Source organism: Brachycentrus maculatus, unplaced genomic scaffold, assembly GCF_059751285.1.
Source record: "Brachycentrus maculatus isolate JH-2025_06_01 unplaced genomic scaffold, ASM5975128v1 h1tg000237l, whole genome shotgun sequence".
Lineage (NCBI taxonomy): Eukaryota > Metazoa > Arthropoda > Insecta > Trichoptera > Brachycentridae > Brachycentrus > Brachycentrus maculatus.
The window spans coordinates 548,008-560,024 of record NW_028280988.1 but is presented as its reverse complement, the minus strand read 5'-3'; the positions used below and the strand labels follow the sequence as shown (position 1 = coordinate 560,024).

Below are 12,017 nucleotides of genomic sequence, written 5' to 3'. Positions count from 1 at the left end.
TATAGATGAAGAAGAATATGGAAGTCTGGGCATTTACGCGGCTTATGACAGTTCGTCGAAAAATCGGGCGTGAACAAACATGTCGCTCACTCCTTTCAACAATGTCATATATCAAAAAATTTGATTTTTCAGGAGAACGTTTTTAATTTTAAAAAATATAATACAATATTTTAAAAATAAATATCAATCCACGTATCGAACTTTTTACTGTGCAACAGATCTTTTAAGGTAAAACCTGAAGGTTTTTTCTCAATTTGAAAAATATTTAGTAAATTAAAAAAAAAAATTAACCAATACCTTTTCTTCAAAATGCAAAAACAATACTTTCTGCCCTGTAGCGGGTAAATATTAAGTTTAAAATATGCCTCTTTTGCTGGGATATAGTACATTTTCTGGGCATTCCGAAAACACGCACAACTGAAAATTGACGATTTTTGATTTATGACGTTCTTGAAAGGAGTGAGCGATGTGATCTCTGTGTTTTGAATGAATTCTGTGTTTGCGAATGTCGCCTTAATACACAGTTATGCTATATAAAGCCAGCTATGTGTACTCGAATATGTTTATATGCCTAGTATAAAAAAAACACTATTTTATTTCCTGTTCTTACGTAGGTATGTCGAGAGTAATTTATTATCTCTAATATTTTTTATCAAGGTGCGCAATATATATTTTTAATATTTCATAATATATTTTGTCTCTTATCCCCGCATGTGAGTGAGCTAGATAGATAGTAATATGGTATCAGACGTACGTTTCTTTATAAAGAAAGAGATTACCTAGTGTCGGACAGAGACGTGTCGTACAATAATGAGATAGAGAATGCAAGATAAGAATGTAGTAATTGTATGAGAAAGGTATGATTATTGGCTAAAAAAATATACAATAGAATGTATACATTGGTTTTTCTTCAAAGTTCTTTCACAAAGCAAGTGTGTGTATGAGTCATGTGCTATTATGTTGAAAATTTTTATATTTTTTAGTATTATTTTGTAGTAATAGATGTCAGTATATATTAAGTTGCGTTTAAAAAAATATATATTTTGTCATCTTATTGTGCGCGATATATTGTACGCAGTGAACGTGTTTAAGATTAAATTTAATAAGGAATTAGAAATACATACATATAAAAAATAAGCCACAACATTTTTATTGTGTCCAAATACTTGTTCACAAATCTGAGTTTCTCCACTTAAGGGTGTTTGCTAGGCGATAAATTTTAAATTTATTTAAATTTTTTATTTTTTATTTTTTATTTAATATTTATATTTATATTTATTTTAATTTTTTAGGCCCAATATACGATAAATAGCAACTTAATTTTCTCTAAATCCAGGTAACATTTGATGTAATTATTTTTAAAATTAGTTTTTCTTAGAAATCAATATATGTATTATCGCTTTGAAAAGAAATAAGCTATTGAAAGGTAAGGAGTTGAAAAATACATGAAAATATTTTTGCAATACATCGTAGTCGTACAGGAAAAAAACCAACTAACAAAATGTAAAATGTTCAGGAGGGCCATTTAAGCCACTTTTGCTTGGTAAGAAAATAAACATCAATGCAGTTAGTCATGTTTAACAAGTCAATATACTGTACTTCCAAGTTTAAAATCCTTTGGGATTTTTTTCAGGGCAATTTTAAGCAAGAAAGATATCAAATAGTCAATGATCACGTTTTTGTAAAAAATGCACTTGGTCACTTTTTCCTGTATGACTACGATATGTATATTGAAAAAAACGACAAATTCTAATATACGAACTTATTCTTTTTTTAAAATGCGCGCAGTCCTCACGTGTGGCTCCTTGCGCAGCCGATTGTTTACTGAATTGGATGTAGGTACTCGCAAAAAAAAACAAAAAAATCCCCCCTAATGGTCTAGATTCTAGATTGACTTTTTGAAATCAATTTTCGATTACTTCTGAAGTTAGCTAGCAAGCTCTATTCAACAGGAAGAATGTAACAACCAACGGAGAAATTAATGTTGATGTTTTTTCCTATCGCGTGTTCGCGGGTAGTTTGTAACTTATGGACCTCGGGTTTTTGCGTGGCATTGAACTTCCAACAGCTCTCGGGTAAATCATGTTACACTCCGATGATCGATATGTCTTTTCAAGCACAAAATAATAAAATTGTGGAATCCGTAAATTGTGTTTCTTTTCATTAAAATATTAATTTTAAGGAACTGATAAATTAAATGATTAGCAAACGTACGTCTATAGTCAAATGTCGCTTCTCGTATACTGTTGTCCATTTTCATTATTCAACTATTGCTTTGAGATTTTGACAAAATGTTGGAATCGAAAACGCGCGTGTTTAAAAGGTAATTGAAAGGTAATTTCACCTGTGACAACATGATAAAAGCGTGTTTTTTTCATATACTTTTTTACCAAAATGGCAGTGCCATCTGTTGAACGTAACTGCAACACACCCAAAATGCATTCAGTGATAATTTTATCAAGTGAAAACAAGATAATGAAAAATTATATATGCAATTATAAATATTCTAAATGAACTTATTGCGAAACAAATTACACGAACCATTTCAGTCACATCTAAGGTACAAGCAAAGCGGTTGGTTGTAAATATTTCAACATTATTCGAAATACATATTTTCTGTGAAAATTTAATAATCTTAATCAAAGGTACGAAAAAAAAAAAATAAAATAAATAAATATATATATATATATATATATATATATATATATATATATATATATATATATATATATATATATATATATATATATATATATATATATATATATATATATATATATATATATATATATATATATATATATATATATATATATATATATACATATATATATATATATATGTATATATATATATATATATATATATATATATATATATATATATATATATATATATATATGTATATATAAATTTATATATATATATATATATATATATATATATATATATATATATATATATATATATATATATATATATATATATATATATATATATATATTCAATACATCAGATTGTAGGAAAATATTAATTAACAATTAACATAATGTATCTAAGTGGTGACATATTTCTAAGAGGCGAATCCATGAAATTAGAAATAGAAGAGAACGAATTAGATGCCTAAAGAATCCATGAATGTAGAAATGCATTTTCAAGTACAAGACCTTTGCGCTGCTGAATTTAGTCTCAGATCCCATCTCTAATAAATATATCTACCAGTCGTCAGTCCATCGTAAATCGTAACGATACTGGCAACGATCGACAAATTAGTTTTATCTGCCCGCGTAATACCAATGCGTTACAATGAACTTGCATTTCGATACGGTCAAATTACAATCTAGTTATAGGTTACAACTGATTTGAGATGGCTTCTAGACATGGGCGGTCGAATTGAAAAACCGAATTAAATAACGACTTTTTAAAGAGATGTCGTTACATTGGAACGCCGGAAATCCGAAAGATTTATTTTTTTAAAAGAGATATATTAGTGTTACAAATACATATTATTTACACACATATTTCAATTTCATACTATTTCTGTAAGCCTAAGCGGCTCATTATTATAAATAGGTATCAAATTGTAGTACAGTGGGTTCAAACCAAGAAACTCTGACTTTCTAAGGGTTAGAAAAAAAGGAAATAGAAATGATAATCCAGTGTCTGATAGAATAAATAATAATGAAATTAAGTTTTTATTTTGTTCGTATGAAGTACTTAGTAAAAATGATAACTTTGATCTTTTAACCTTATTTTTCAAATATTATTTATTTATTTTGCTCAAAATATAGTATGTTAGGTAATAAATATAACAGGAAATTCAATAAAACTTCTAATTTATAGTACATATCCGTCTCTAATCTTTATTTTATTACCATGCATTTCTCTGTGATACAATCTATGCGAGAAATGCATAAAACCGGCTAGAATTTAAGCTTGAACCTTAAAAACATATTTAACAAACGCTTGGTCGAATGCACGCCAAGAATGTATACTTTATTTTATGTGTGGAAATGTTGCATACAATGAAATGGAGAATGTTAGGGTTAGACCAGTGTGTCCCAAACATTACCGAAACAAAAATACATAATATGAAATATCACTCACTCCTTTTACAACGTCATATATAAAAATAAATCGCCAATTTTCAGTTGTGAATGTTTTTGGAATGCCCAGAAAATGCACTTTATCCCAGCAAAAGCGGCATATTTTAACTTAATATTTAACCGCTACAGGGCAGAAAGTGTTGTTTTTGCATTTTGAAGAAAGGGTATTAATTATTAGAGAAAAACATTCAGGTTTTACTTAAAAGATCTGTTGCACAGTAAAAAGTTCAATAAGTGGCTTGATATTTATTTTCAATACATTTTATTATATTTTTAAACTTTAAAAACGATCTCGAGTATATCTAATCTGAAATATATTTATATTTAGGTATTAAGTTTTAATTTTCAGTGTATTCATTAAAATTACTCCTATATTATTATTCTGTATATTTCTACTAGCCAAATATGAGAAATCGTTTCACACTTATTTTGATTTGGAAAATTGATTTTACTAGAATAGATATCAAACACAAATGCTACGCAATTATAAATTTAATTCAGTTGACATAATATCCTTTTTGAATTTAACTTTTACTTGTTAACAACCACTATTTCTGTAAATCAATTGTGTCACGTGTTTGATGCATTCTCCATCATTTTAAAACCAAGTAAAATTAAAATAAAAAATGGATGGATTTTAAAAAGTGACTGCCGAATCAATTAATGAAGATATAAAATCATTTAAAAGTTTGGTAATTATAGGTTCGTTGTTAAAAACAGATGACTAACTGTTTGCCAGGAAAATCCGCATAGGTATTTTTATTTTGTGTTTAGAAATATGCTTGAAAATAATACCTACAAAAACAATTTCTATTTTAGAATGATACAAATGGCGGCAAAAGTCAAATGAACTTCTACATAGTTCGTATAAATGTTTTTTGTTACCTTTCACCAATTTCATTATTATGAGTAATCATTAATTTAATTTGAACTAGTGTGAGGAATCATGTTTTTGTTATTCTCATTCATGAGGTGAGTTTGAATGGAAAAAACTGAAAAATGAGCGCATTTTTTTGAGCAATAAGAAAAGAAATAGAATTTTTAATAACATGGCTGGCTGAAATACTTAGAATCGCACAATGGGGAAATTTCGTTAAAGCTCGGTAAAAGTTCGTTGCAGGCAAACCGACATTCCACACTGGGTTTATTTTTACCTCTTCCAATGGCCATGGGGCATTCACAAAAAATGCGTTAATGTTATTTTTTATAGCTATTAGTATTTTTAATGATAACATTATTATTCTTTGTAGTTCATACTTTTTTCTCCATTTTTTTCCTTTTACGAACTAAATTTACATATAAGTATATAACTTACCTTTGAATGATTTAAAAAATATATTCATAGGTGTTTCAACTTGAGATTAAACATTTAGCGTTTTTTTTCGAGTATTGACATTTGGGACATGGGACCTGGCATTTGGCTGTTGATCACTGTATATACTTGTGTAACGTTCACCATTCAGCCCATTAGTGAACATCCATATTGCATTAATTTTTTAATCATGTATGATTGCAATGCTGGTGGATTCCTTTTTAGTTGATAGATTTAGAAGTATGTTTACTACTTTATATATTTTTTTAAATTAATCACTTAAATATACCACTTTAATGAGTTTTATTTATATAAACTAGTTTCGAAAACTCACAGATGTTTTCATCATCTGGTAAAAATGAAAACTAACAAACAAAAATAATAATAATAATAATAAAACCCTTCTCCGCACCCCAATGGTGCATAGGGCACTGCGTCATATAAACGCAGTGTTATCTTGATCGTTTACACATGAAGGAAAGGTGATCAGCCCTCCGCTTCAGATACCAGTCCAGGGTAATATTTAATAAATATTACAGTGAAAAAATCACTAATATTTATTTGACCCACCTGGGAATCGAACCCAGGACCTCCAGAACGGTAGCCGAGCGTGCTGACCATTACACTACGGAGGCGGACGAAATAAAATAAAAAAATATTAGTTTTAATTCTTGCCAGAAGATGAAAACATCTGTAAGTTTTCGAAGCTAGTCGTATTTATAAATAAAACTCATTAAAGTGGTATATTCAAGTGTTTAATTAAAAAAAAAATCAACATGCCATTCCACAAAGTTAATGCCGAATCAATTAATAATACTACTTTATACATCACTTAAACCAACCAAACGTCTGAGATGCTCAGATTTCCATCTTCTTTCAGAAAATACGATAGATGTTTCATCTTATGTTGAGAAGCCTATCTATAATATTGATATATCATCCCTAGGGTAAATAATCCATTGTCTGAATAAATAATAATAAATTGTCGGCTTTTTCGTAAATGTTTTGGAAAACAATATGTTGTTTTTTTTATAAATTATCTTGCTAAATCCTCACACGATTTAAATTTCGACTAACTGACTAACCATCACCCCGCTTCCCTGCAGGGATAGGCACAGACCACCACTGTTTCTTTGCCAACATTCATCACCTTCATATGTTACATACCCGCCGATAATTCCGACTCCTGACCTGACCACATCATACCAAGTTTTCCTCAGTCTTCCTTTGTTCCTATTTGTAACTACATTCGCCTCATATATTTGTATTACCGTCCTTTCCTCACTCATTCGTTCCACATGTCCAAACCATTTCAATACACCCCTCTTAATTTTATCAAAATAGAATTTCAAAAATATACAATTATTTTAAGTATAATATTTTATAGCATAATATTAATCAATATTCGTAAAAAATATTAATGTTATGTAAATAAATGATCATATAAGTGATTTTTTCACTGTGATATTTATTTAATATTACCATGGACTGGTACCTGAAGCGGAGGGCTGATCACCCTTCCTTCATGTGTAAACGATCAAGATAACACTGCATTTATATGACACAGTGCCCTATGCACCATTGGGGTGCGGATAAGGGTTTTATTATTATTATTATTTAATAAATGATCTTAAAAATTATATTATATAAATATCTCATAAATTAAAAATAGTCTCATAAATTAGGAAAATAAACTATTACATATTTCTAATATCAACCTGTTACTGAAACTTTAAATTTATTTCAGTTGTCCAACAAGCTCTCATATTAACTGAAAAAGTTTTCATAATCCAATTTAGTTAGGTACCTTAAATTCATGAAAATGTGCTCGTAACTTTGAATTAATTTCCCGTGAAAGTTGCGAATTATCCCGTAATTGTCGTACTTAACAAGCAACTTGTACGATATAATTCTCTAGAGATTGACTCATTTACCTATTAAAAATTCATTACCTATTGTATTTTTACTGAAAGAAGGCTGACGAAATTTTTTAACCCCGAATCGTTGAGTAGTCGATTGTACTCGATCTCTCTCTTGATAAATCTCGTAAAAAGAACTATGTATCTATTTGTGCCCATAATGAAATTATTTAAATTATATATAAATATGCCTTTACTCTCCTGAATTTTCATACAAATGAGGAAATACATTCTAATTACAATTTTTTGCCACCAAATTTATCACGTTTTTTTTGTAAAAATAAGGTACCAGACTTCCATATTCTTCTTCATCTGTGTTGAGATGTCAAAAATGTATAAAATGGCTTTGATTTGAGATGTTAATAAAAATAAACAAAAAAACGTCCATTATTTTTTAAATATCGGAAGGGTTGTTGTAGCACTTATTATGACATTTATTTCGTTGTTCAGCGTGCTAAATTACTTTCTGAATAACGAACACGCCCAGCCCAGAATAAAACACCACACCAATAGGTCTATTCAAACAATATTCGCCTCTTTTACATTCAAGGATCTCCACATACACACGCGTAGATTATTCCGACTCCGACCTGATTTTTTTTCAAGTATTGAAATACATGATAATCTTAAGTTTTCCCCTGCCTTCCTTTGCTCCTATTTCCAACTACATCTGCCTAGTAAATTTATTTTACCACCTTATTTCAGCCTTGCATTCATTCCTTATATTCCACCATTCGAACATGTATCATACATCGTTTTCCGCACATTCGTCTGAGAGATCGCATATAGATTATACTTCACCGCATTTAAGTATTTTAAATACTTGATCATCCCAAATTTAGCGTACATTCAATTTAGCGTGTACTTTTATGTGCGCATTTTTGGGTACACATTTCGTAACTGTGTGTTTTTTTTATGACCATCGATTTTTGAGCTATTTTCTGATTTTTAATTTTCATATTTTTCCAGGGCCAATCAGATTCGAAGGGAGCTCGCAGCAAGCGTCCTGGAGCGTCGGGCGGCCGCGGGGCCTCCATGTCCTTCGGCTTCCGGGGTCGCAAGGGGGCGCCCAAGGGGGGCGCCAGGGCAGGGGGCGTGTCGCCCGAGGGGGGCAAGGCCCCGGCCGCCGTGGACAAGAACGGTAATGGAGGTAAAATCCAGCGATATTAGTCTGCCAGGACCAGCACAACATTGGACATTACTTAATATCAATCTCTTAACGGTCTTTGGTAATACAGTGCCAGCTCGCTAATCCGAACGTGAATCATGCAGTGGGCCGTTCGGATTAGGAAATCGTTCGGATTACAGATAATAAATGAAAATTTCGGTGATTTTTTGGCGAGTGTTTTTGCCTAGAAGTTTCACTCACGAATTACATGAAATTATAGTAACTTTAAACATAAAGAGTAAATCCACTCACGAGTAGGCATAGGCTATGAAACTTAAAAATTTCAAACCTGAGTAGGGTCATGATAAGCAGTGTTGCATAAGCCGTAGATAGATTTCAGAGTCGCTTAGACGTTAGGAATTTTTTTTTTTTTAAATATCAAAACTTATACCAATTTTATTTCATTGCACACGACTCGTTTTGAAAACAACTGTATTTATCGAAAGTAGGGTGTGTAATGATATAAAACTTAAATAGTGGTATTATATAAGTGTTTAATATACAAAAAATAATATGTCATTCCACAAAGTTAATGTCGAATCAATGAATAAAATTTCGCTTTATGAAATTTATCTTTTTTTTACATTTTTATTTAAGTATTTTAAAAATGATTTTAAAAGGTTATATTTTTATTGTTATTTGAAAAAGTAATATCTTGAAAAAATCTGATATTTTATTTCGAACCAACAAACCTTGAACACCAGTTGGTGTTCAAGAACTAAATAACGCATTAATCTCAAAACTATCAATTCCTCAGTGTTCTGAACGAGTTCTTTAGCCCAGTTGATTTAGCCCAGGCTATGTTGAAAGCTTTCACGGCTATCACTGTCGTTATCAATCATATCGCTCACTCCTTTCAAGAACGTCACAAATCAAAAATCGACAATCTTCAGTTGTGCATGTTTTGGGAATGCCCAGAAAATGTACTATATCCCAGCAAAGCGGCATATTTTTAACTTAATATTTACCCGCTACAGGGTAGAAAGTGTTGTTTTTGCATTTTGAAGAAAAGGTATTGTTTAATTATTTTTTTAAATATACTAAATATTTTTCAAATGGAGAAAAAATCTTCAGGTTTTACCTAAAAAGATCTGTTGCACATTAATTAGTTCAGTAAGTGGCTTGATATTTATTTTAATACATTGTATTATATTTTTAAACTTTAAAAACGTTCTCCTGAAAATTCTTTTTTTTTTATGAGGTTCTTGAAAGGAGTGAGCGATATGTGAAATATGGTGTTTGGTGTGAAATCTGTCGATTAGCTTAAATATTCGGAGATAAAACATTAATGAACAATATGAATAATGAGAAAAATATTACTGCTACCGATTTTATGGCCTAAATAATTTTGCGCATACATTTAAATACAGCATATTTAGCTTGTATTTAAATCCAACATAGATTATCGTAAATAGAGATACAGTTGTTAATACATTTTCCACATTTCGAGGTAAATAATAAGTATGTAATCTTTGTTACAATAGGAATACATGCAAAATTCAAAGATTTTTAGCAAAACAGATTATTATTTAGTTCTTCGTTTCCAAGGGTTTGCCGACTTAATGTCGTGATATGGACGTATGTGGTTTTCAGGATCAACAGAGGAATTATTTACGAGTCCAGTGATGTCAGGAAGATCCACTCCTCTGGCACGACCGAGGAAGGAGGCATCGGGCCAGCCGCTTCGTACTAACAGGTCTATACCATGTACATTTTTATATTTACCACCTGAATCTGACAACGTGTAGCTGTGGCTCAGTCTGGTTAGATGTAATAGTCAGAAAAGAGTTGTCACACATCGCTGATTAATTGCCAAAGGGCCACAACGCATAAATATAAACTCTTTATTCCAAAAATGGTATCTAAATCGTCAACATTTTCATATTCTAAAAAGACACCCATGATTCTAGCGTAAGAAATGTCCGTTTCATTTAAAATCATGGGTGTCTTTTTCAAATATGAAAATGGGTTAATTTTTTTTTGCGTTGTGGCCCTTTGGCATTTAACTATCGACATTTCTAATATGTTTGATTTCACAATGCTTATGGATATACAATATTTCAGCAGCTGTCATGAAACACACTGTCTTCATAAGTAATGTTTAATATTCCATGTTTTGCTGCTAGGTACAACAGATGGCCCTGCCACGGTGCAGTAAAGAATATGTATTTAAAAAAACTTGCTCCTTTCTGTCTGTTCTGGCGGGCGCCACCTATTTTTAATCGACTTATTTTTAAGTATTGTCAGCAAAGAACCACCCATACATACAATATCGCAAACATACGAACGTATTTAATAAACCCAGGCACTTAAAAAAATTAAACTAAGAAATAAACAAAATTAATTCACATGTTTAATTAATGTTTATGAAAAAATTCTGTCTCTGTGGAATAGTGGCGAGCACATACGAATCGGGGTTGGGAATCTCTGTCTTAAACATTGTGTCAAAAAATCAAAGCAATCGGTGAATAGGTTTAGAAGATTTTAGTTTTTGAATTAACAAACATTTACATTTTTATTTATATAGATTCAAAGAAGATGTGTTTGCAAATATACGCATTTTGCATTTTAGATCATTTTTTTAAACACGGTCAAAACATTAATTTATCAATATCAAGTGTAGATTATTTAACACGCAATGGATAACCTAATGTATAATAAATATCGTTTGTGGTTATATTTCAACATTTTATCACATTTCAATAAAATCTTCTGCCGATAAAAATATGCAAATAATGTATTCAAACATTGATTATCTCTTTCATAAGCAGGTTCGGGTTTCGCCAGACAGCCATTCCTAAAACAGCAAAAGTAGCCGATGTCAACATCTCTGCAGAACAAGCCTTGAGTGCCAACAGCAGGGAACAAGAATCCAAAAACAACAATTTTATAAGTGGTATGGATTGAACCATTTTTTGCTTTATAGATATTATTAATATATTCTAAATTATTTGGTATTTTCAACTCAAATTTTATATTTTTAAGTGTGCTCGCAGAGCCCTAAGGCTCTGGGAGCACACTTTGCGAAATTCTGATTATAAGCTTCTGATTTTATGAAATGTCCGATTCTATTTATACATTATTTTTTTATTGATCAGATCCATGACATTTAATATTCTCAATATTTTTTTATTATTTAAAGCGTTTACTTTGTGGTTAGTCATTTTTACTTTTACATATTTTTACTTAGTAATATTAGTATATAACCACTCACCAATATTGTTTTGTCTACCGGTTTCGAGACGTACCCGTCTCTTCGTCAGGACAATCACTAAAACAGCATGCAAACAATACTACCCGTCACCACCATAGTACTATTCACACACTTAAAACTACACAAAATGTTTATCATATGCGATTTTGGTCTACCCAAAGACCTGGAAGAAAACATGATATTCCTTTCCCACAATAAGTCAACGTGTTCTTATTCGAGTTAGAAATTTATGATGAATATTTTTTTCAAATTAAAAAAAGAAATTATTTACATGAATTGCATAAATTTATTTAAAGAA

The 12,017-nt window shown here is 30.5% G+C and overlaps 1 protein-coding gene across 22 annotated transcripts in view; it reads left to right on the top strand.

Moving 5' to 3' along the window:
- Positions 1-12,017, top strand: part of LOC148306574 (uncharacterized) — a 137,527-nt gene that overhangs the window by 62,263 nt on the left and 63,247 nt on the right. For 7 of the 22 annotated variants that reach the window (XM_088264740.1, XM_088264737.1, XM_088264738.1 and 4 more), the window contains 3 exons: positions 8,307-8,487; positions 10,099-10,201; positions 11,274-11,401. In XM_088264740.1, the coding sequence (XP_088120866.1) occupies positions 8,307-8,487; positions 10,099-10,201; positions 11,274-11,401 (412 nt within the window). The remainder of the gene's footprint in view (positions 1-8,306; positions 8,488-10,098; positions 10,202-11,273; positions 11,402-12,017) is intronic. The other 15 variants (XM_088264734.1, XM_088264742.1, XM_088264741.1 and 12 more) reach the window with 3 other exon arrangements.